The following is a 25,607-nucleotide window of genomic DNA, read 5'->3' as shown; positions in this document are numbered from 1 at the left end:
GGAATTAAGGGAAAGAGAAAGGCCAGGGCGAGGGCTCCTGCCCTGCCTCGCCCCCCCAGGCCCGCTGGGAGGGAGGACCCCCCACCCCAAAAACCCCCTCCGGGTCCTCGGTAGCTCTAGTGCGTCGGTAGGAAAAGGGGGGTGCCCTGCGGGGCTCCCTGCACCCCCGAGAGCCGCCCCCCGCCCCGGGGGACCCACGGTCCAGCGCGGCCCCGCTCGCCCCAAGCGTCCCGGGGCGAGGCGGCGGCGGCGGCGACGAGGATGCTCTGCCCTCGCCCGGCTCCGGCCCTGCCGGCGCGGTGTCCCCCCACCGCGGCGGGGGACGCTGTCCCTGCGCGGCCCCCGCTGCCCTCAGAAGTAGGTGAGGTTCTTGACGAGACCCAGCTCCAGCATCCGCTTGATGGCCACCGCCTCGTGCGAGACGTTGTGCTCCGACGCCTGCGGGACGGGGAGCAAGGGGTGATGCCGGAGCCCGGCCACGCGTTTTCCTTCTGCTCCCTCCCCGCCCTCCCCCTCGCCCACCCCACCAGCCTTGAGTTGACCCGACACCGTCACCTGAAGCGAGGAGCCCCCCAAAACGAGGGACGGGACCCTCCCTGCCCAAACCCCCTGGCCGTGAGCCCTTCTGCCCCCTGATAAATCAGATCCAACTCTCCACCGTGGCTACAAAGGCTACGGGGAGAAGCTGGATGACGGTCCAAAGGTGGACCTCAACAGCCATCGTGGAAGGGGAGCGAGGGACGCCCATGGGAGAGCCTCCCGCGCCGCCCAGCATCACCGAACGCTGCTCTCCTGGGCCGCCATCCCCCATCCCGGGGGAAAAATTGGGGTTACGTGGACAAAAAGTGGGGGTAGATGCTTACTGCCATGGACTTGAGCGTGATCTGCTCGTAGTAGTGAATGGTTTGCTTCTTGTTGGATGAATCGGGGTAGCCAAAGCCCGCGATGTGCACCAGGTCGCAGAAGTGCAGCGCCAAGGTGATGGCCAGCAACCCCGTGGTGGGCTTCTGGAGGGCGAGGGTGGAGGAGAGGAGGTGTGAAGAGCCGTGGGCCTGCAGCCAGCTGCACGGGGAGGGCCGGGGGGAGCAGCGGGGAGGACGTCACCCCTCAGCGGGGTGCAGGGCGCCCGGCCATCCCCACCCCTTACCTGTTTGACCTTCCGTGGTTGCTTCATGGGGAGGTTGAGCAGTTTAGCAGCAGTTACTTCCATGTAATAAGGGTTGAGGATGCGCACTTGCTCCGGGTTGGCGTCCCAGATCAAGGGGGGCTGTTTCCAAAACCCTTTCCGAACCTACGAGAGGACGGAGATGCCCAGTGGTGTCCCAGTAAGAGAAGTAGGGGCCCGGGGTGGGGTGGGGTGGGATGAGGGGAGGGTTGGACCCGGTTCCCCGCCACGCTTACCCTCTTCTTGTCGTTGAGGATGGCCTCCATCCACTGGAAGTCCATGGGCTTGAAGGGCACCAGCACCAGCAACGTGTCGGGGTTGTTCTCCGTCCGGGGGTTGAAGTGGGCCGACTCGGGGTAGAAGAGGCGCATGGTGGTCTTGGAGCCCACGTCCTGCTCGTAACCGTGGACCGGGGCGTTGTTCAACCTTGATGGGGGACACGGGGACATCACGGGCGTCAACCCCGTCCGCCGGTGGCACTGGGGAGGGGTCAACGGGACGCAGCCAGGGCCGTACCTGATCACAACGTCGTAGGTGTTGATGGTCTCCCCCATGGAGCTGTTGCGGAGCCGGTGGCCGTTGCCCACCACCGCGCACCTCCGGCACTTCAGGCTGCGAGAGAAAAGCCCTGTCTCAACCAGGCCTGCTCTAAATCTTGGGTTTAACCCCCAAGGCGGGGTTTAACCCCACGTTGTCCACTCTACAAAGCTTCCCATGCTCTGTCCACCATCCCTGGGCTGCAGAGGTTCATTTTGCCAAATCCGGGGCCCACAACGTCCAAATTTTTCCCCTCCCCAAGAGAGCAACGATGAAGAGAAAGACAGAAAAGCCCCCAAACCCACCCCGGCGTTACCTCCGGATGCTCTCGGGCAGGGAGTAGTGGGTGATCGACAGCAAGCGCAGGAGGACGTCTTCTGCAAAGCAAGGGCGAGGAGAAGGTGAGCGAGGCAGCTCCTGCTTGCTACCAACGCCCTGGTGCTGCCCCATCCCTGGCAGATCTCCTCCTGCCGGTAATCCCAGCTCTCCCCAGATCTGGGCAGATGATCCTCGCCTGGGGCTTAGTAAAGCCTGGCCTACCCTAAACCCTCTTCTAGGGACCACCTGCACCCAGGGCAAGTAGATAGGCACCACGAAGTCTAAAAATCAAGCAAACAACTTGCTAGGGAGGAGGAAAAAAGAAAATAGTCCCCCTCAAAATCAACCCGCAGGTGTTTTTAAGAAGGACGGACAGGCAGACAGACAGAAATCCACAGCGAGCGCCGCCGAGGCTTACCGCTTCCTTTCGTGCCGTAGGGCAGCTCGTAGAGCGACGGCGTCTTCACCCAAAAATAGTCCTTCAGCTGCAAGAAGAGCGGGTGGTCCCTCGTGTAGCTGCCGAGGAGCAAAGGGCCGGTGAGAGCGGGATGGGGGGACGGCACAGGGGGGGGGTCCTGGCTCCGCGCCCCCCCCTCCTTGCTCCCGACCCCGATACTCACTTCCCGATGAGCTGCGCCGCTTTCTTTTCCACCTCCCCGAAGGGACACGTCGTCTTGTTTTCTTGCACGGGGAAATAAAAGCTGTAAGGGAAAGGTTAAAAACAATGACGCCGGCTCCTCTGCATCCCTTTCCCGGCAAAGGGGGCTCCGGCACCGCCGCGGTGGGATTCAAGCCGTGCCGGCAGCGCCGGGGATATCGCTGGCCAGATTTAAGGTCAGCTCCACTTTGGGTATTTAATTGCTGGGCTTGCAGCCTTGCATCAGAAGAGGTCTCTCTTGCTCTGCTCATAGACCTCACGCTTTCCCCGTCTCGCTGGGGCTGGGAAGAGAGCGGGGTTTTCTCTTTCTCCCGGCCTCAGAAAAACACCGGCGGTTGCCGAAAACCCCGCGGAGCCCGGCCACCAACGCACGCCGAGGGGGAACCTCGGATCGTGTCCCCCCTCCTCCAGCAGCAGCCGAGGACGCTGCCACCTCTCCGGTCCCTCGGGGTCCAGCGAGACGATGCTCCCGCATCCCTGGGCGGGCCGGGCGGGGGGATGCCGCCTCCCGAGAGCGAAGGAAAGGGCAGGAGGTCCTTTAAATTTTAATAAAAGCCACTCACAGCTGTATGTACCTGTCTTCCCGGTAGATCGAGTACCAAACCATCACCAGAAACAGCGCCAGCACCCCAAGTATCTTCCCTCCTGTGTGCCCAGAGAGCAGGGGGAAAAGAAAAACACCGTCAAGCCGGTACCCGGGGTTCGGATAATGGGATGTCGGGGACCTGCAGCCCCCTGGGGATGCCCTGGTAGATCCAGGATTGCGGAGCCGTCCCCGGCAAAGCCTTCTCCCCGGGGAGCGGCGGGGGCCTGGCTGGCACGGTCCCCCCGCGAGGAGCGGCTCCAAGATGGAGCCGGGTTGGTTTTGTTCCAGGTCCAAAAGCCGCCGTGCCATTTCCTCCTGCGCGCCGTGCGTCAAAGGGCGCACGAACGCCTCCCTCTTTCCGGGTGCCTCCACCCTGTTTTTCCACCGTAAAGACGGGGTGCCCAACCCCGGAGGATCGAGGACCCCAAAAATCACCCTCCCCGCCACAACTTCGCCCGTGACGCTCCAACGCTGCGTCACCCGGTTGGAGCTGCGGCAAAGCGGCATCCTACCCCTAAAGCCAAATTTCCAAAAAGCAAATCCCTTGGGACCCCCATCCCTGCTTGGAAAGAGGGGGACGGGACCCCCGCCACAGGACTCACGAGACTTGTTGATCATTTTTATCAGCAGGAGAGGCATCAGGCGAGGGCCGGAGCTCTCATTGCGGCTGCCGCCGGTCACCTGGAGCAGGAAAAGAGGGAAGGAAAGGCATCGGATGAGGTCAAAACCCACCCGAGCCATCCCCAAAAACCCCATCCAAGAGGCATCACCCCCCGCTCGCCCCATCCGCGCCTCTGGACGAGCGGGCGCGAAGGCTCCCCAAGGGATTTATTTCCCTTTAAATTCACATTTCGCTGCCCCGCAGCCACCAAAGGTTTGATTTATACGGTTTATAAAAGCCAGGCAAGCAGCCGCGGTTCCCGAGGAGCCTCGGCCGTACAGGTTAAACGCCGAAATTCCAAAGGAAAAAAAAAAAAAAGAATTAAAGAGGCAAAAGAGCCCCCGGTGGGGTCTCAACCGCAAAACCCCAAAGCCCCCAAACGATGCCCGTGGCGATGACTTGGGGGGCGATTTTAAGCCCTGGCTCAAGCATCCGACCAGCACCAGCCACCGCAGATACGAAGCCAAACGTGCCGCCACCGAGCCAGGCAGAAAGGAGAGGAGCAGGCGAGCGGGATCAAAGCAAAGAGCATCACGTACTTGGGGAACCTGCAACGCCTTCAACTGAACCATCCCGGCCCGGGGAAAGGGGGATGCCGCAAGTTTAATGCGCACGCAAATGCCGGCCGGGGAGGCAGGGCGATTTTTTTCTTCCTCCGAAACCTCTCGCTCCTGAAATAAGGCAGCAAAAAGCCGTGGTCGGAGCCACCCTGGGACCAGCTCAACCCCATCCTGTCGTGACACGGCAAGGATGGAAAATTAACTTACCAGCTGGGAAAAATTTAGGGCATACGGTGTGGGACAGCGGACTTGTCGGTGCCTAACGCAAGGTCGGAACTGAATTCTGAGATGGCGTTACGTGTGGCAAGTCTCCCTTACGGGGGGGAACCAAATCTTATTAAACAAGGAAGAAGCGGGAGGCTACTGGGGCTCTGGAGTGCTTTTAACCACTATGCCGGGCAATCCTAATTACTCATTAACTACGCAGGCAGCCTGCAGCTGATGGCACAGGCCCGCAAGAGAGAGGAGATCCCCTTGCTAGCGAGACCTGAGGGTTCTCCGATTTGGCTGCGTCCGTCCAAGAGGCAGCCTGCGCCCAAGCGACGTACGACAGGGACGCGTTAAGGAAATCCCTGCTATTGATCCGGCAAGGCTCATTCCCCTTATCCGTGGCCTCCCGGGTAGCCTAAAGACATACGTAGCTCATGCCCAGGACCGTATACGAACCACGCGTGCTATGAACACCGCCGTCGGCCCCCGCGGGAGCAGGTCCATGTCACCACCTGGAGCGAGTTTGGGTAAGAGAGGGTGAATTACGGGCGCCGCACGGGTTGGATCGGATCGATGGATTCATACTTCTGCGTGCAAGAAGGCCATGGAGGGGCTGGAGCGTGGCCAGAGCAGGGCAGCGAGGCTGGGGCAGGGGCTGGAGCACAAGGCTGGGGAGGAGCGGCTGGGGGAGCTGGGGGGGCTCAGCCTGGGGAAGAGGAGGCTGAGGGGAGCCCTCATCGCTCTCTGCAACGGCCTGAAAGGAGGCTGGAGCCGGGGGGGTCGGTCTCTGCTTCCCAGGAACAAGCGATGGGACGAGAGGGAACGGCCTCAAGCTGCGCCAGGGCAGGGTTGGGGTGGGTGTTAGGAAAAACTTCTTCCCCAAAGGGCTGTCAGGCCCTGGCCCAGGCTGCCCAGGGCAGGGGCTGAGTCCCCATCCCTGGGGGGATTTAAAAGCTGGGGAGATGTGTAGTTGGGGACGTGGTTTAGTGGTGGCCTTGGCAGCACTGGGTTACAGAATCATAATCATTAAGGTTGGAAAAGACCCTTAAGATCCTCAAGTCCAACCATTAACCCAGCGCTGCTAAGGCCACCAAGATAACTATTGGACTTGAGGATCTTCAAGGTCTTTTCCAACCTAAATGATTCTATGATCATCGGAGAACATCCAGAACCCCTCCAACGGGTTTGTCATGTCCACCCCACCGACCATAAACCAAAGTTCAATAAGAAATGTCACTATCTTTGGCGTAGAGCCTTGGCGATGAGAGTGCCACAACAGCCCCTGCCTGGCACATCCATCGCCGAGCTCCGGTCCAAAGAACCAATTCCACAGGGCGAAGTCAGAGAGGAGGAAATGAATGGAGTCCCGTTAGACCCCCGCTCTCGGCAGGACCTAAACGATTTTGCAGATACCCCAACAAACAACTTGCCTCCCCGGGGAGGGCAGCGAGCCACCCTGCCCGGCGAGTGCTGGCTCGACGATGGCTCTTTGATAAACATTATGAACCCAGCGTTGCCATTCCAGTAGAACCAAGGAGAATTTTTACAGATTTCCTCATCGGTGCGGGTGCTCAAATGTCGGCAATCGCCAAGGACCTAATGCCTAAATGTGAAAGCCGGTCGCCGTAAGCATCACAGGGGTGGATGGGGTTGTAAAGGAATGCCCCACAGCAAAAATTGCCCTGTGGCTCCCAGCTGAGAAAAAAATTGACCCCCCCCAAAGTACTGGTCGGTGCTGCTGACATACTGGGATGCAATGGGTACGGCAAGCGTGGAAACTCCCCGACGGCTCCGTCTGCAGTTTCGCCAGATGAGGCGACGGAGAAACAGCGTGGCTTGAAGAGGACGAGCCTGAAGCTATGAACTTAGAGACGTCTACACCTTTACCCCCGTCAGGAATTCCTGATGTCAGGCAGTGCCCCCTGCCAGCAGCCGCGCAGTCGGGGTGGTAACAGACTCGGGGAAAAAGAGGTGTTACCAGTCGTGCTGCCCGTAATTCCCCGGTCTGGCCGGTAAAAAGGTCAATGGACGGTGGTGACTCGCGACTGAACGCCAACACCGCACCTTAAACAGCTGCCGTACCGAACATCGCTAAATGAGTAACCCAAATCCAGGGAGCATCACGCCCATGGATGTTGACTTTAGCTGTCAAAGACGTGTTCTTTACCATCCAGGAACACGACAAGGCCCAATTTGCATTTATTTGGAAAGGGATACGGCGCACCTTGAGCGGGCTGCTGCAAGGCTACGGACACTCCCCTACCGCTGTCCGCGACGCCTTGGCAAAGGTCTCAACAGACATTTCCAGCCCACCGGTAGATGGATATAGCAATGACGTACTGCTAGGAGGAGAAAACTCGGAGGAAGTCAGGCGTACGATGGAAGGCGTACGAGAGAAATCGAGGATTCGGGGGCTTAGCCATTCCTCCGTCCGAGCGTCAGGGACCCACGCAGGAGGCTAAGGTCTGGCGGATCAAAGGAGCTGTTTCTATTCCCCCAGGCACCTTGGAAAAAACAGAGCACGGGCAGAAGCCATCTAGCACGAATCGGCGCAAATATATCCCTGGTTTTTTCTATTCCTGCCCGTCCCTTACGCAATTCGCTCAGCAAAGGTGAACCACGGGAATGGACGAAACGGCACGAGAAGGCGTTAGGATTATTAATGAGAACTGAGGCTATTCCAGCCGCTGTTGGGAGGCATCCGTGAAACGATGCCGCGTACGGAAGGCCACGTCTTGGAGGAGGAGAGGGCGAGGAGATGTTAAATGCCCAGACAAGGGGAAAGGTGCGTGCCCGGGCTGGGCGATGGAAATCCTGGTCTCAAGGGATTAGTCACCTTCTTGGGGGCTGCGCCCATCTCAGCACCCCGCCCTGCCTAACGAAGCGCTGCTAATGAACCTGGCCCCTGCCCCGAGGGGGCCACGTCCTCGCCCAGGCAAGAATGAGTCAAGAGCAGCGGCTTTTGGGGCAAAATATACGGAGAAAGAGGAGAAACGGGAGCAAAGATGGTCCCACGAGAGCCAGGCGCTTCCCTTCCTCATCACCAGCTCCGGAAATTAAAAGGGCAGGAAGGGCAATTAAAAGGGAATTAAGGAGAATTAAACCGTGCTACAAGCAACGGGGCGGGATACGAAGCAAAGCAAACCCTGTCCATTTGACAGCAAAGCAGAGGGATGGGGGACGGGGGGACCCTGGGAACACTCCTGTCTCCCCCTCAACTGCTTCTTCTCCGTAAAACACGGATATCAGACCCCTTCCCAGTGAAGGGTGCCCGGGCTCAGCCCCACCATCGCCTGGGGACCCCAGGAAGGGGAAGCCAAAGCCCCCCCTCCCCGATTTCCAGCCTGGCTCTCCGCCTGCATCGGGATTTCTGGCTCTACGAGTCCCTCCCGGCTTGGGAAGGAAAGGGAAGATCAAACCCACGATGGCATCTTCAAGGGTCGGAGCAAGCAGGGACGAGGAGCTGGGGGGTCTGGCCCCTTTCTACAGTACATTTGCTTGAAAAAAAAATAAAATTAGGGGAAAGTCAAAAGCAGCTGGTGTTTTCTTGGGGGGGTTTCTCTTAGCAAAACTGGCCACAAAAGTCCCCAAGGGGAAATCTGCCACCGCAGCTGGAGGCTGGCGATGCTCCCTGGGGGCCTGAACACCCCCGTCCACCCAGGGCTGGGGTGCTGCCAGGCACGGGGACCCAAATTTAGCACCAAATTCAGCCCCCAGCTCTCTCCTTCAATGCCAAATCACCCGGCTGAGCCTCCCACCGACACGCTTCACCCCTCCCGCTGGCTTAAGACACTGGGAAAATCCGCTCTCACCCCCGGTGTTTGCTTTTACATACCAGCTTTTTTTAAATATTATTTTTTTTTGAAGGCTTTATGATCTTTTCCCAGGCTTGTACACACAGGTTTGGCCTGATGCATCCAAGGGAAACACAGTGAATAATCTCAAGGAAAAGGAACACTGTTTAGTTAAGCGTTAAAGCGTTCAGGGAATGCAGAGCAAAACAGAGCACACCCAGGTCGCCCCGGTGCCCAGCCCAGGGGTGTTTTTCAAATGAATTCTAGCTCCCCCCCTGCTACCAGATCCGCAGCCCAAACCAGAGCGGCTGCTTGAAGCAGGAAGATCCGAGCGCCCTGAGCCAGCTCCTTCCATCCTGGGGCCGCAGAGCTGGCGGAGGGAGAGATGGGAAAGGGTCCTGTCGATCCCCGCAGCATCCCTGGTCCCGCAGCATCCCTGGTCCCGCAGCATCCTCGGGTACCCCGGCGCGGCATCCTCGGGTACCCCGGCGCGGCATCCCTGGCCACAGCACCCCTGGCCAGCGGGGCGAGGTTCGGGGCTCGACCACCTTCGGTCCAGGGCATCGCCTCCCTCGCCAAGCCCCGCAGCTGGGGGGGAAAGTCCCGGCTGGATTCGGCTCCCCGCGCTTGGAAGAAGCAACCGAAAAAGCCTCTCTCTTCGATGGCTCGGCAACGCACCACCAAAGCACCCCCCGGCTGAATATTATCGCTGCATAAATTACTTTGCAGCCAGGTCTCCCCTTCCCCAGCCTGGTGTTATGGGAAAGCCCCAGGATGCTGCGAAGCTCCTCACTGAGTTTCCCAGTATCCCTCGGATCTGGAGCAGGGTTTCACCTCCCAGTTTCCCCCCCTCCCTGGAAAGCCCCTAGGAGATGCCAGGAACAACGGCGGGGACCGACCCTCCTGCTGCGGGGGTGACGCCAGAGGAGCCCATCCCTGTGTCTCCATCCATCCCCATCTCCCCCCGTGCCCTCGACAGCTCCAGCCGGATCCGGCATCACCGGGTTTAAGTCACATCAACCCACAAAGCAGCAACGGGCACCGGCCAAGCTGCTCCCAGCCCTCATTCGGGGGAAAAAAAATAAATAAAAATGCATTTAAAGTCATGGAGCAAGCGCAAAGGTGGGGGGTGATTATAAATCCCCCCACACCATCCCACGGTGATCCCAGCCACCCGCTGCCATCCCGGCAAAGCATCCGCGGACCAGCAGGCCACGCAGCACTTTTATGGTACTTTTACGTTTCCATGGTAACCCACGGATTGGGAAAAGGAAGCTGTGACAGGAGGCGAGGACACCTCTCCCATGCTCCCACCATCCCATCCCATCCCATCCATGGGGCACGGAGCTGCCCGCTGCCCGGTCCAGCTCCCCCGGGGGAGAAGGATGCTCGTCGGAGGACGAGCCTCTCCAACAGTTCACCCAAAAACCCAGCTATTTATTTTTAATTGGAGCAGAGTTGGATTTGAAGGGATCACTCCCAAGGAAGGGATGCACCAGCAATCCCTAGGGATTCACTCCCAGCAGTGGGAGCTGAAGGGAGACGGACAGACAGCCAGGACAGCACCGATCCCTTCGACCCCAGCCAGATCACCTCTCCCGAGCCTTCACGGCACACGGGGCCTGGCGGGGACCAGCAGGACAGATCCCGCACTCCATTTTGAGGACAACCACCAGGATCAATCCCCAAGGAAGCCGTTTACAGCTCCGGGATCTTCCAAGCCCCCATCCCACGGGTTTTCTCCACGCGGTAGGGCTGGGATTGCTGGAGGAGCCTGGCAGATGTCAGCTTACCCCCCGCGCCGGCTCGGCCGCATCTTGCCTCGGCAAAGCCATCGCGTGCCGGAGCCTGATCGCAACCTGGGAGGCGGCCGGGGGCGATTCTCCGGGGAAATGATCCGGCCAACTCGAGGCACTGCCTGAGCTTGGCAAAGCATCAAAGGTACCCAAATCCTCAGCCTGCCATCCCAAAGCTTCCTCGCCCCGGCTGCTGCGAGCTCCAGGCGCTCGGGGATTTTTTTTTTTTTTCCAAGCTGGGAAGGAAACCGAGACCCACGGCGGCGAGAAAAACCTCGCGGGATTGCAAACAACCACCGTCGCAAGAAAAAAAGGCAGCAGGGTCTGGATCCGATCCCCCCCTAAGGGATGCTGCGGTGGGATGGGGACGCTGGGGGGGCCCAGGGACGCTGCAGGGGGGACCGAGGATGCTGCGGGTGCAGGCAGGGCTGCCTGTGCCAGCCAGAAAACGGCAGGGCAAAGGAATTGCAAGAGCCCGACCTGCGAGCGCAGCGGGCTGGGGGATGCAGGAGGTCATTAGGATGCGGCACTGCAAAAATCAATCCCGTTCGACACCGGACATCGCCTCGTCGAGGGCGCAGGGAGCCAGCCTGTGCCGCCAATACCCACATTCATCCTATTTTAAGAGCCTTGCAAGTCACTTTAAAGGAATCTTAATTGCCTTTTAATAGGAGAGGCCGTGTTGTTTCCTCAGCCCGTGGTATCCTAGGAATACAATAACCCGGCCAAAGATTTATGATAGGGAAAAAAAAAAAAAAACACAACCCTTGTTGGCACATAAACCGTAACAACACATTTACCCGTGATGAGGGTGCAATTGTAGAGGTGGCAACAGCAAATAAGCTCAGGTAGCACAAGTCTTTCCAAAGAAGCAGGCTTCCAGAATAAATCCGGGCTGCTCCTGCCTTTCCACAGCACTGTTGGTTTTAACGTGCTCGGGAGCCGAAACGCGACTCAGGCCGGCACTGCCGCCATCCTCTCCTCTCCCGCTATTTATTTTTTAATCCTTACAGCAGGAAAAACACAGGGATGGGACTCAAATCCCTCCCTACGGCCCGAAAACACCGGCTGCACAGATATACCCGAGCACCCCATGCCTCCGGGGTAACCCCATGCCATCAAAGGAGCTACAGGGCTCCTCCTCGGTGCGTCAGGCTATATTATTATAGGTTATCTGTTATTATTCGTATTATATAGGTTTAATCACTCGTTTTCCTATTTAAAAAAAAAAATAAAGACCCTTTTTGCCGGATGTGGCTCGCTATAACCCGGAGGTTATAGCTGAGCCGCCGGAGGAGAGCTGAGCCACTCGTTGGGGGGGGTGGGGGGACACAACCCCACGCTAACGAGACGAGGGTGGGCACCGACTGGTGACAATTTTATACCCGTGGGGTTTCATCGCCGAGTTTCGAGAGCCCCCGGCGCGGGTCCGACCACCCCTGCCTCCTACCTGCCCCCGTCTGCCACCACCATCACCTCGTTGCCGTGTTTACTCGCCCGCATCTCCATCCCCCGGGACGGCCCAGGGATGCAGGCGGCAACGGCGAGAGCGGCTTTGGCAACACGGTTTTGCACCCATGCTTCGGTCTAAAACCCCCCCAAAAAGCAGCAGAAAGGGGACGGCAGCAATCTCGGGGTGCAGGCAGGGTGAAGGCAGCCTTGCCCTGCTGCCTGCGCCCCCGGGAGCGGCAGGCAAAGCGCCCGTAGGGAGCACCCGCTCCCTTACGGCGCAGATGTGAGGTAAAAAATGAAACCATCGAGATGCTCCAGCCCATCCCCAAGCAACACCCGGATTCAACCCCAGCTCGCCAGGGAAAGGGGGTGGGAAATTAAGGGATTTCAAGCCCCGTGGCTGAGTTATCCCACAGGCAGCTACCGTCCCCAGCAGCTTTTGACTACTTTTAAGGGCTCAAAAGCTGCCTGCCCAGTCGCCATCCCCTTCGCAAGGCTCCGAGTGCCACCTTAACCCCTGTCGCCACAGCAGCCCTGCGGTTTCCCCGCCATTTCCTCCATGCCTCCTGTTTTGCACTGGCGAACGGGCTGGTTTTGGGGTAGCATAACCCCCAGGTAACCCCCACCTTTGAGCTCGAGTCCTCTGGCCCCCAAAACCTCCAGGGTGAAGCAGCCGGATGGATTTACCCCCCTGCCTCTACACCGGGGCGCTTCCGCATCTCCCCTGCTCTCTTCTCCCACGGTAAGGACCGCGGAGGAAAATATCTAGAAAATAACCCGCTCCATCACTTTGCGCCCCCAGCATCGCCTCGATGCCCCACTAACCCCATCAGCCACGCCGGGAGGAGGATGCTTATCTCGGGAAGACCTTTTCCAGCATCCCCGGCAGCGGGAGAGGCTGAAGCCGGTCCCCATCGGAGCAGGATAAGCTGGCAGGAGGTCGCGGTTACTTACGGTCCGTCCTCTTGGTCCAGGCAGAGCAGGCAGGAGCTCGGCGGGATCTACGAGGCCATCCTCTCTTCCCCTGGCAAAGGGAAAAAGGGAGAACACCCTTAGGGCTACGGCAACCCACACCGGCAGCATGCGAGGAACGCTTCGCTTAGCGGCCATCCGCCTTCGGATAGGGATCCAGTGGATCCCTGTGGATCCTCATGCAGGGCAGCTGCAAGCACCAACGGGGAACCAGCTCTTGGGACCGGCAGAAGGGCCCCAGAAAGCCACCCACCTCCTCCAGTGCCGGCAGCACCCAGGGCCGGGCTTCCAGCTGCTTTTAAGGAGGAGGCGCGGCGGTTCAGAGCCCACACCTCGCCGGAGGCTTCCCCAGCACCTCCTGGCCTTTCCCACCGAAATCCCCTTCCATGACTCACTCGGAATTTTAGGAAGGGGGTGATGCCCTTTCCCCGAGGAAAGGGGGATGCAGCCCTGCTCATCCTGGGATGCTCCGCAGCTCTCCTGCTTTCCCGCACGGAGGAAACTCCTTAATCCTCCATCTCCAGCACCTCTTCCCTCAAAACTTCCCAAATTACGCATCCTTGCCCAGCGCTGTAATATCCTTGCAATTTGAGGAAGGAAAAGCCCTGCCGAAGAGCTGCTGTGCACAGAAACCCTCCTGCCATGCTGCCTCTCAAAGAAAAGCCTCTCTGCCAGGACAGCTGCTCTGCATCAAGCTTAATTATCTCAGCTAACGAGCAGCAAGGTGGGGTGACGGAGGGGAAAAGGAGCCAGCAAAGTGAAATGAGCCCATTGCTGTCTCCAGGAGCCAGCTTTGCTCTTCCCTCTGTGCCGGTGGGATGGATAGGGACAGTGGGAATCACAGCTCTCCCCAAAAAACCACACGAGGAACGATCTCAGCCCGGTTTGGTGCAAGGAAGGGCAAAGCAGATGGGGAAGGGTGGCCTGGACAGGACCAGCAAAGCTCTCTCCGCAGCCGGTGCTCGAGCCCAGGCAGAGTAAATGCTTCCAAGGGAAAAGTCTGAGGGGCAGGAGGTTTCCTTACCTCTCGTCCTCTCCTCCAGCTGGGAAAAGCAAAAGATGCTGGGGGCCACCAAGCCGGTGCAAGCCTTCCCCAAGGCATGCTTTGCTCTTAATGCCCCCTTAATTTTAACAAGGAGGGTATGTCCCCGTGCAAGGGACGGGGAAGGAAACCACCGTGCATCTCCGAGATGCTTTTCTCCCGTCATCGAGGCTGGGTGCTTCTCCCCAGGGACTAGGCTTTCCACAGATGCCCCAGGAGGATGAGGGACAGCCACATCTTCCCAGACCTCCAGCCAAAGCACCTCTGCTTTCTCCTGCCTCTGCTATTTGCTGGGGGGAGCAATTAAACCAGAGGGCTGGGGGCAATCAACAGCCAAATCAGACGCACTTGGGGCTGCTTTGCAAGTGCCCAAAAATTCACCTTCCTGCACCAGGGTCTTGCCAGCAGCCCCAAATCCACCGGAGCATCCAACATCGCTGCCAACAAGGAGCTTTTTTATTTAGAGCCGTGAATTATAGGATTTGCTAAAGAGGTTAAACTCCCCCCAGGGAGCTCCTGCTAAAGCACTTTATGGCACAGCACCAGGCCCTGCCCATAGAGAGGATGATGAGGATGCTCAGAGGTGCCTGAGGGTGGGCAAGGCGATGCCTCCTTCCCCGCAGCGTCCTCCCGGGAGGATCAGCAGGAGACCGCCATCCCTTAAAGCACATGGGCCCCGCCGGGGAGGATCCCGAGATCTTGCCCGAAGCTGGTCTTTCCAGCTCAACTGGAAGAGCTGGGAGCCAGATCGCTGCCGGTCTCCCCAGGATTGTTTTCCAGCCTCCGGAGCGGCTCCCTCGCCATCAGCCGATGCAATCGGCCGGTCCCAGCCCAAAGGTCCAGAAAAAAACCCATCGCGGTTCAGGCGTCCGCCGGGTCGAGAGCCGCCGTCTCCACCACTCGCCACGGGCGGCTCAACCCATCTAGCAGCTGATCCCGGTGGGAAATGAACATCCTGTATCCCAGAGCCTTCCAAAAACCCTAAAAAAGCTGAATTTTGCTCCTTTTCCTCCCCAGCTACACCGCCTGCCTCAGTTTCCCCCCCGCCACTGCTTACCAGGCTGCATTTAAATAACGATTTCCAATTTTGGCGGGGGGGCAAAATGCTCGCTCCCTGACATCTCCCCTCCGGGATGCTCCTGGCTTCAGGCAGAAGAAAACAAAAACCCCAACCCTTCCTCTATTAAAGATTAAAGCCAGCCAGGATCAGTCCTTTGAGGGGCTCAGCCCCGGTGCAGGAGCAGCCCCGGCGGGCACGGGCATTTTTGGGACTTGCACGGGCAAGAGGGGACACGTGCAGGGCACGGAGGAGCCACCGAATCCCTCCCATCCATCATCCTCCCCATCAAGGACCGGACCCCCGCCCCAGCAGCTGTTAAAAAAGAGGATGAGGAAGATGGAGACAGCGTTTCTCCTCCAGCCAGACCTGAAGCAAGGCAGCTGTCTGTCCGTCCGTCCGTCGGTGCTCCATCACCGACGCCAGTCTCCCTCGGTTAAAATTACCTCCCGAGGGTGGAGAGAGCAAAAGCCAGGCTGGGAGGGGAATAAAATCCAGGTGAGCTCATCCTCCTCCTCCTCCATAAAAGACGTCTCTACTTGGCACGAGCGAGGTGTTTCCAAGCCCAGCACATCCCTCACGTCGCCCCGATCGTTATCACCCCGGGACCAGGAGCTTATTCATTCGGCAGGTATTTAGCGGGAAGATAATCCAGCCGCTTGCCAACCATCCTTCGGCCGAGCCAAAGGTGTAATTCCAGCGCGGGATGCGATTTTTCAATAGAGGTTTCCCTCCTGATCCTCACCCCGGCATCCCGGCGGATGCTGCCTGGCCAGGAGAGGATGGAAAAGCAGGACCCCCATCCTCCACCACAACTGGGTTTTTTATTAAATTAATAATTTATTAAATTGATAATAAACCTATTTCTACTAAATCCCCGAGAATGGGAAGAAAAGCAAAGCTGCCCAGCCAAGCTGGATTATCCAAAGCAGCGACCGACCTAAAAATAAACAACTGCTATTTAAGGACGAGCCTCCCACGATAAACCCCCCCAAAAAAAAACAAAAAGGAGGAAAGAAGCACAAGAAATCGCCGCTTTTTCCAAGCTGGGGTGTTTAGCATCACCCATCAGACCAAAAAAAGCCTATTTTGTGTTTATTTCGTAGCAAAACTCTGTGCTTCTAAGAGAAGAGCATCCCCAGGCTTAAAGCCACCCATTTATAGACACCCCATGCATTTAGGCAAGCCAGGCAAATAAATAATGAAGATTTAAATATGCATTTGCATAATACGGATAATCTGACAATTTAACTTGTAAATGCAGTTGGAATTAAGCAGCGACTTTGTTAATTAGGCAGCAAAGGGGCCCGGGAAGCCCCAGCTCCGCGGCAGCCGCTGAAGGACCATAAGGATGCTAAAGGACGCTAAAGCCGAATTTGCCGGGGGATGCAGGGGCTTGGCAGCCTTGGGGCGGGTTTTATCCCCCTAACACAGTGCCGTGGCACCCAACCCTTGTGTTCACCCGTATTTTTATGGCAAAAGGCCCTCCCCGGCTCCTCCAGCCGTTCCTCGGGAGCTGCCTGCACCTTCCCGCCCTGCCTGCACCAGCCAGCACCCAAAGCTGCAAGGGCTGCCCTCACCCCACGATAAAATAAAGGGCAGAGGGAAGAGAGCCTGGGGTAATATTTTTGAGGACAAATAGCTATTTTTTGGTTGTTGTTGCATAAATAGTGTGCTTTGATAGCCGGGCTCTTGGCCACCCTCGGCTCCCTGCACCCCAAATCCACCCAGACGCAGCCTGGGAGGGAAACCTGTTGAGCCCGTATGTGCGCAAACAGGTTCGTTGTGATTATATATATATATATTTTTTAATTCTATTTTTTGTTTTGAAGTGGCGCTGGTTATCGTACAGAGATGGGCCCGAGGACTTCCCAGCCCTCGGCTTCTCGGCTTTTACCCCGCAGCATCACGTTTAACCCCTAAAGCCCTTCACTCCCCTTAATTTTTGACACCATCCCCACATCCCACACCCTGGTCCTCCTCCAGTCCCGCATCCCCCCAGTCCACTTGCATCCCCTCTCTCTGCATTTTTGCCCCCTTATCTCTCACTTTCCACCCCATTTTTCCCCACCATGCCCCCGGCGCTCGCCTCCATTCCCAACCCAGGCGGGTCCGGGTCCATCCTCATCCCATAAAATCCCACCCCACACCGGGGGGGGTTCAGACGAGCCCGACGACCACGGAGCTGCCGGGACGGGGTTTTAATACCCAGACGGGGGTGTTTTATTATCTGCCGTGGGAATGCTGGGCTGGCAGCGTGCATACAGCAGCAGCAAAGCCCCAGGGCAGCAGGTTCGTAGCGTTAAAAGCAACCCCAACATTGCTCAGCGCTTTCGTGCCTCAGTTTCCCCCCGTTTCGCAGCGCGGGGAAGCTCTGCCTGGTCGGCAGCGCAGGCAGGGGACGTAGCAGGGACCCCGAGCCCCAAACTCCAGCCCGGCTCATAGATATATATATATATTTTAAAAGGAAATTAAAAAACTACCCGATGGAAATGTCGCAAGCGGCTCAAAACCTGACGCAGGATCCAGCCCGGGGCTGCGGCTTGTGCAAGGCCACGGGGCAAGTTGCAACCTCTCGCCGCTGGCATCATACTCTGGTTAAAAAAACCCTGAGGCTCGGCTGACTCAGCCCAGCCGGATATCGGGATGCCAAATCCGGCCGGGAAAACTTCGGTGAGGCTGCCGGCGAGCTGGGGGGAGACATTTTGCAAGGGGAAGAACCGAAGCGGGAACGGCATCTGGAAGCGATCGGAGGCGAGGAGCCTCTCCCAGGCGCAGTGGGGAATTCCAACGGCGTGAGCTCAGGTTAAAGCCTCCTTCGCAGACCCAGGATTAAAAAAATAACAAACAAGCTTCAGCATATATATATTTATACCTGAAAATAACGAAGGAAAGGAAGCCAGCTCCCTGCTCAGTCCTACTTGGACGCGGCTTTGCGATTTAGGTTGATTCCGATTCACAATAAAAACACCCCAAAAAAAAACCAGAAAGAAGAGGAGAAATCTCTCCATAGATTTGCTGATAGACTTTTGCAGGCGTGGTGTCGGGAGGAGAGTCCTCCTCCAGCGCTGCGTTGTTTAAAACAGCCTGGCTTGCATTACGATGCACCCTGCACCATCCATCCCAGGGCACCGCTGTATCCCACCTCCGAGCATCCCTCGCCGGCACGGGCTGCATCCCACACTGGTCCTTGAGTGGCAGCGGCTCAGCAAACCCAGGAGCGTCCCAGCATCCTCCGGATGGCACGGAAAAGCCGATGGAGGATGTCATCCTCGCTTAGACAGAGCGGTCCTCTGCAAGGGACCGGTGCGGCGGGGAGCCCCCGGCCCCCTCCAGCCACCCCTGAGCCCATGGGACCGCGACCAGCAGCACCCATGGGTGGTCAAAGCCACCCCTGTTGGGCACCCTGACGTCCCCCTGCGGCTCCGCCGTGCCCTTTCGCACGGCCAGCACGTAAATATGCACCTTAAAACCAAAAATACCTGACCGCACGTTAACACCCACGTCAATATTACATAAATAACTTGCCCGTAATTCATATAAACCACCTGCACGGCGGCTTGTCCGCTCAAAAAGTCCCAAGCATCCCGCCAAAGCGATGCCGGCAAACCTGCACCCTGTCTCTGTGTGCCGGAGCAATTTATGGCAGGGCAGGATCCCCAGGGGATGTGCAGGATCTGGCCCCCTCCGCCAGCGCCTACCAAATCCTCCCGCTCCCCCAAAATTGCCGCTTCGGCCCCATCACGCACCGAACACCCCGAAGCAAGCGCTTGCCCGCATCCTTCCCACCTCCATCGCTCCCACCCACCTTCCCGGCGGCTCAGCGGTCATCATCCTGCGCCCATCCACAGCACGGCAGAGCCGGACCAGCCGGGAGCAGCGTCCACCGGCGATGCCGGCACAGCCGCTTGGCGGCCTCCGGCAGACGGCAAAACACATCCTGGAGAGGAGCCGCAGCCCGTGCCAGCCCAAAACCGCTCCGAGCATCCGCCAGTCCAAAGCAAACCGGGATGGAGGGGGGTTCCTTCTCTGGTTTCGCCGTTCCCCGCCGGCCAAATCCCTTTCTCCTTCCTCCGAGAAAACTTTCCAGCCCAACCCCGGTCACATGCAAGGGGTCAGCAGCTGGAAACGCAAGAGATTAGCAAGAACTGGGCTTTTTTTTTTTTTTCCCTCTTTTCCCTCCCAAGAAGACGCAGGATTTTCCTAGAAAAAGCTCAATAAACACACGGATCGCGGCCGGAGGATGAAGAAGCCGCCGGTGTCCAAGCGCAAGAGGAAGGCAAGGGGAGGTGAAAAACACCAAGAGAAGAGAACCAGAAGTTGCAAAGAGAAGCGCGAAAGTGTCAAATCATTTCCTTTCCTCGCTGCAAAATGAAAACCGCTCGTGCCGGTGTCCCCGACGGTGTCGCACGAGGGTCACCGGCCTGGCATTCCCGGTCTGGGATGGGGAGAGCGGGATGGGGTCCCCATAAGGATGCGGGCCAAGCCGGGATGCCAGCCTCTGCAGGAGGAGGACCACGTCCCTACTCCTTATGCAGCCATCACGCTACGCTCAGAGAAAACAAGCAAAAGGCAGGGAAAAATTAAATAAAATAAATTATTTTTTAAAAAAAGGATGATAGGAAAAGCTCTTGAGAACAAGACTCCCGGCCTGAAGCAGCTCTGAAATACTCAGGACTAACGCAACGGGACCATCGCCTTACACAAGAGAATAAGCAACGGAATAGGTGGGATTTAGAGATACTGCCAAAGAATTAGTTTTAATTAGTGGGATTCAGTCTGAGAATCGTTGCCGGCCAAAACCCCCCAAAAACAGGGATGTGGAGGGCCCCGGTGTCGCCTCTTGCAACCTCTGATGGTGGTTGCAAGCATGGGGACGACCCAAGCTACGAAAACCCAGGCTTGGAGACATTAAATATGGTTGTTCCAGGGTTTAAGATGGCCTTAAATAGCTGTTTTCACTCCATGGGTGGGTTCGCGCTCCATGGGTGGGCTGGGGACCAGGAGGACGCTCCGGTCACCATGACGGTCCCAGCTCTGGAAGACACCCTACTCACCGATTTCCACGGTGGACAGCCCTTAAAATTAACGTCGCCAGATAGTTCCTCCTCTTCTATTTACATTTGCAGAGCCCTGAGCCTGTATCCCCACGGGATTCGGTGCCTTGCCGTACCAGTTGCTATTAAATCATCGCCCGGAGCTGGAGGAGCAAGCAGCCCGCTAACGATGCGGGTAATTAAGCACAGGGGTTAGGGAGAGTCCAGCAAAGCGCGCTGATCCCATCCTATAGCTTGTAAGGATGTTAGGAGTGCGTTAGAGGTTGGACGTGTCGTTAGGAGCCAGGGTAGGAAGAGGAGACTGCTGCCCGCGGGACAGCCAGCACCGCAGCTGGAGGCGGGCATCTCCTGGGATGAGTCCACCTCGGCTCGAGAGCCCGGCTCTTCCCAGGCCGGGATCCGGCACGCGTTACAGAGAGCCGCGACACAACGGGAAGCGCGATTGCAACGCAAGAGGAATCGCGATTGCAATGCAACGCGGCAGGGAAAGGCAAGCTGACTGCAGCAACGGCTCATCCCCGGCCCCAAAGCTCCAGGTCGAGAGCAGTGACCCCCCCGCCTGCTCCAGCCCCTTCGTTAAGCAGAGATGGTTCCCTGTACATGCTTAAAATCATCGGTTCCATCACCAATCCGGGGTTCTGCCCTGCCCGGGGTGTCCGTCCCGTGTCGCTCTGTCCTGCCGCTCGCCACGGAAAGCCTGCGCGTCTGGCAAAGCCCGGGCAATCCCTCTGCTCCGCCGCCAGCCTCTTCATCTCTGAGAGCGGTCGGAGGGAGAGCCTGGCAGGGAAGACAGGCAAATTCAGCGGGGTTTTCCCAAAAGCTCCACCCTGAGACTTTAATTAGCTCATCTCGCTACGAGATGGGGACCAGAGTCGCCGAGCAGCCCGGCACCAACCCACCGGGCATCAGGGCTGCGCAGGCATCGCTCTATTGACCCGACGGGGAACGACGCCTCCCGTGCCCGACGTCCAAGCCAAGGAGCACAAAAAAGCCCCCGGAGGAAGATTTTCCTTTGTTCTCCGCTCCCCAGAACAATAAAACCCCATCGGCTCACCCTGCGAAAGACCTGACAGTGAAAGATGGACAGGGAAAAGTCCGGCTGCTCCTTTTTCTGCTGTCTCGGGGCAAGCATCCTCATCTCCCCTCGGGAATGAGCCCATCCCGTGGGAGAAGAGAGCTCCAGGCGCACGCGATGGGGTGGGATGGGATTTATCAGGATCCTGCACCAGGATCCCGCTCCCAGCGGCTCCGTCCATGCCAGGATCGGTCCCTCCTATCCCTTTGGGATCGCCAGGCTATGGCAGCGCATCCCTCAACAGGTCAGAGGATGCTCGGGGATGGGGGGGAAAAAAAACCGCTCAGACCACTTAAACCATCGTCAGCCCGCGCCGCGGCGAGAGCGATACTGTCCTGAGCCGCACACGGGGCACGTCCTCCCCTCCCCAGGGCCTCCGGGAGGATTTTCCCTTCCTTACGCCGGCGCCCGGGCGTTAATATCGCACGTACCCATCGAAACCGGGCCCCCGCACGCTATCGGGAGACGCCAGAAACTCTCTTGCCGGGGATCTCGGGGTGGGTTCGCCTTCCTTAGGGATGGCCGTGGGCAGGACGGATGCCGAAGGCCGGTTTTTCCCGGCGAGACGCAAGGGTTTTGTTTTGCCGGGGATCGGGCGGCAGCGGCCGGAAGGGCATCGCGAAAGCGGGGGCTTCCCTCTCGCCGCTGCCCGCGCACGCTTCGCCACCTGGAAGTTCAACGGCGCTCAGGCGCTAATTAATTACGGTAATTAGAAAATATAGTAATTAAAAAAAAAAATAAAAAAGCCGAAACACAGAAATAAAGCCGCTTTTTTGCTTTCCGGTGCGTCGCGCTCGCCAGGCGTGGGATGCGTGGGTGGGGGGCCAAGCTTGGGTTAAGGGGGGGTCCTCCCCTATCCCCAATTTGCACCCCTCCCCCACGCAACCCCTGCTTGGGGGTGCAAAATCCCTCTTCTGCCGCCCCCCCAGCGCCGCCCCCCCCATCCCAACCCCTCCAGCCCCCCCAAAATAAAAAGCCACAGGGCTTTTGCTCGCCCCCCCCCCCTTGCAAATTTGCAGCAGAGAGGAGGACATGGGGGGACACGGACGGACAGACACACGGACACGGCCCCCCCCCCCCCCCCGCTGCGGACTCACCATGGGGCGGGTGCGGGGGGGGGATGGCGGCGGCGGGGGGATGCGGGGAGCGGTGCGGGATGCCGGGGGCAGCCCGGGGATGGGGACGGGGACGGGGATGGGCGGGGGGACGGGCACGCTTGCGCACACGGCCGGGATGGGAGGGAGGGAAGGAGGGAAGGAGGGAGGGGAAGAGCATCCCGGGAGCTGGGAGCACCCGGTGGGTCCCCCCCTCCATCCTCCTGCGGGGCAGAGGTGGGAGAGGACCCCCCCATCCCACCCCCATCCCACCCCCAAAAATCACAGTGCTGGGGGCAGCCCCCTCCCCAAGCAAACTGAGCCCCCCCCCCCCCCGGCACCAATCTCCCCCAAACCCCCCCAAATAACGCATCTCGCAGCTAATTTTGGCAAGGGGGGGGTGCAAAGCTTCCCCCACCGGGGATTTACGCCACGCCGGGGGGTTCACAGCGTTCCCCCATCAAACCCACCCCCAGACGATGCGCGGAGGCTCCAGGGACCCAACTTGATATTGGGTATTTTTTTTTCCCTTTGCAAAGAAGTGAATTCCCGCCGCAGGACTGCCCCGTGCCCGGCCAGCGCCGTTTCCCACGGGATTTCATTTCCATCCCATCCTCCCGATAGACAAAACCAGCAGCTGGCCCCTCAAGGCTTTTATTTCTACGGTTCACCGCGCCGGGGTGGGGTTTTGCCAATCCTTGAGATAATTAGCGATATTAACGCCGATTTTTACGTTGGAAATAATGTGAAATATTGGCTTCGGAAGCAGGCAGCTCATTGCTGAAGGCGGCAAAGTTTATTCCTCTTTATCGGGCTGGAAAGCAAGAGGTAGAGGGAATCTGGAGGGCACCAGCCCCACGTGAAGACCGAGACGTCCAGCGCCAACGATATTAATTGATAAAATACCTGTTGAGGCGACGGCTCGGGTTTTGCCAAGGCTAATTGAACAACTGCATCAATATTTGACGAGCATCCTCCTCTCGGCCCTCAGCCTACGTAGGATGGGGTTTCCTCGCCGGCAAGAAGCGAGGCAACGGGGCAGAGAGTTTTACCCGTGGCAAGAGGCAAGGCCGCCGTAATTAGGTTTTAATTGCCGCCGGCTCGTAGACGATCCTGGGGTAATTACTGGGGCCGCAGCTCAGCGGGGGGGAGCTGGGATTTGCTTGAAGGATATTTAGACCCTTCGGTCTCTTGGGTTCCCCCGCTAGGTTTATGGCATCTGAAAACAATAAACAGCGTTCAATAAAACTCCAGCAATAATAACGCATCCCAAATGCCTATTTTTACCGTGCCCCCAAGGCAGAATATTAAAAGCTTTGCTTCCCGGGATATTTGGGGTCCCCAGCTCCCTCCCTCTGGTGATGGTGGGATGGGCTCCAATGGCCACCACAACTCCGGTAGACGCCGCGGTTTTAAAACCCACCGGCAAATACCGCGCTTTGGCAACGTATTCGCTGCCTTAGCAGAATGCCACGAGCGTCCGCTGGGTAGTTAGTCATTGCTAATGGCTACGCCCTGCCCTAATATTTCATTTACAAAGGATAAATTGCCAGTTAGATTAATTCAGCATGATGAGCGCCGAGTAATTTGGAGAAGAAAAGGGTGCGGGAGGGGAAATCCTGGCTGTTTGAGAAGTGAATATGTAACGAGCTCCGCCATCACCCCGTCCAAAGCCATTCGGAAATCGCGTCAATAAAACGGTTTGGAAAACTCCCCGGCGGCGGAAGCGGGGAAGGGGACCGTTCTCCTGCCCCACGAGCGCGCGGGCAGAGGTTTTGCCATCCCAGGACAGCCTCACGCTCCCAAAAGGGTGACGAGGACAAAGCAGGAGCCGGGCGAGCACCATCTATTAATAAAAGAGGAGGGGGATGCCCTCGGCCAGGCTCGCGGCGTCTGCTGGAGAGGGACGAGAATGGGGCGATTCATGCCCAGCACAAGCCGGCTTTGTCCTGCCGACCACCTCGGGCTCGACCCGTAGCCTAGAAATGGCATCTGGCTTTGCCAAGCCGGCCCCGGGACCTCAATAAAGGCTCCAGCCATAGATCCATCAAAACGCATCCCGCTGTCCTCTTCTCTTGGGACAGGCGCCGTCCTGGGCTCCGCGTATCCCGCCCTGCTCCCAAAGGAGGTGGGTGAGGGCCAGCGCGCTTTGTCGTCTCCCAGGAGAAACGATTCCTCCAGCGGGAGCAGACAGATGGTCTGCGGAAGATGTGCTGCTCGGTCGTCTGTCACAGCCCTCAGAAAGTCTATTTTCAAGACAGTTTGGGGGTTTTTTTGTAAATACCTGAAGCTTCCCGGGCGACAGGATGGTCCCATCTGTTGTTTAACCATCTCCTCTCCCGGGCTGACCTAGGTGGGTACATAAAACCGTGATGTTCCCTCACCCAGGGAGACCAAGCTCCCTCTTGGCACAGAAAACGCTCCGGTATCGAAAAAAAAACCTCATCCTTTTCCTTTAGCAACTTAAAACCTAGCGATGCAAAGATCCATCTCCAGATCCACTGCTCCCCAGCTCCTCAAGCCACTCTGGCCCCAGCTGCACTCTGCTCAGGAGATGGGCAGATCTGAAACCAGAGGCAAAGCCTCCCCGAACAGATCGCCCTGGCTTTCTCACCACGGATTGCGTTTTTGCAGAGAAAGAAGAAAAGGTGGCTGCATCCCGATGCTCTGCCTCTCCCTGCTGCTAAAAGGTACCAAGGAACTGCCTGACCTGAATATTTATTAATCGGATGAGCCGAACAAAGCCCCGGGCATCTCTGATGATGCTACTTGCAATCCAGCCAGCTCCGGACCGCTCCATCACAGGGCAGCGTCGTGGCACACCGAGCAGCCCTGCAAACAAATCCCTTCTGGTTTTAACCCCACATCAGCAAAAAAAATCCTCCTTTTAGAGCCCAGTGTGTTGAAAGGAGTGAATAACTGGGGTAGCCAGCAAGGCGATTCCTGCAATTACATCTCTGGTTAGCAGCTGGCCAGAAAGCAGAGCCCTTTTTGGCAGCAAGAACTCATGAAGTTTTCAGAGGTTGGTGTCTGGCGGAGAAGACGCAGGGGAAACGATGGCTGGGTCAGCGGACCGAGCCCCTCTCTGCACGCAGAAATCATTTTTTCCCCACCACGACGGGCGTGAGGACTGTTTAAACAGCATCAGGCAGTGAGGAAAATGTTGGTATCTCACTGAAGGAGCAAAAAAATAAAACTTACTGGAGCTGGAAAGCGGGGGCAAAGTCATCCAAGGTCTCGGGAGGCTCCTTTGCCAGGACCCTCCAGCTGCAGGAAGGCATTTACTGCCGTGCCGTGCCACCCCCTTGGCAGAAGGAAGAGCGATCTTCTTTATTTTATGGCTTTTTTTAACCAGCACGCTGAGGAATCCTTGCAAAACCTTGAGAAGCCTGTGGCAGGGAGGGGCTGCCCTTCCGAATGAGCTCGTTTAAACCAAATATATGACTAATTAGCAGGGTAGAGGTGATGGCTCCGAGGCAGGGGACCAGGCAGAACGCGCAATCGCGTTTGCCTTCACAGAGCCCAGGGCAGCCAGCCGGCTGGGAAGAGCAAGGAGTTGGGTTAGTCATTGAT

General features: G+C 58.0%; 1 protein-coding gene across 1 annotated transcript; it reads right to left on the bottom strand.

Annotated features, from left to right (window-relative positions):
• Positions 1 to 351: 351 nt before the first annotated feature.
• On the bottom strand, positions 352 to 18,686 carry ST3GAL4 (ST3 beta-galactoside alpha-2,3-sialyltransferase 4; the record flags this gene model as incomplete). The annotated part of the gene is made up of 12 exons (XM_082330871.1): positions 18,617 to 18,686; positions 12,692 to 12,761; positions 3,867 to 3,945; positions 3,254 to 3,323; positions 2,641 to 2,721; positions 2,439 to 2,536; positions 2,019 to 2,079; positions 1,682 to 1,777; positions 1,402 to 1,591; positions 1,148 to 1,291; positions 864 to 1,007; positions 352 to 438 (listed from the first exon to the last, which is right to left on the bottom strand). Exons 1-12 carry the CDS (start codon positions 18,640 to 18,642, stop codon positions 352 to 354), a joined length of 1,146 nt encoding a protein of 381 aa, XP_082186997.1. The 5' UTR covers positions 18,643 to 18,686.
• Between the last annotated feature and the right edge of the window lie 6,921 nt (positions 18,687 to 25,607).

The sequence above is a fragment of the Platalea leucorodia genome, assembly GCF_965183815.1.
Source record: "Platalea leucorodia genome assembly, chromosome: 20".
NCBI lineage: Eukaryota > Metazoa > Chordata > Aves > Pelecaniformes > Threskiornithidae > Platalea > Platalea leucorodia.
This window is presented reverse-complemented; position numbering and strand designations above follow the sequence as displayed.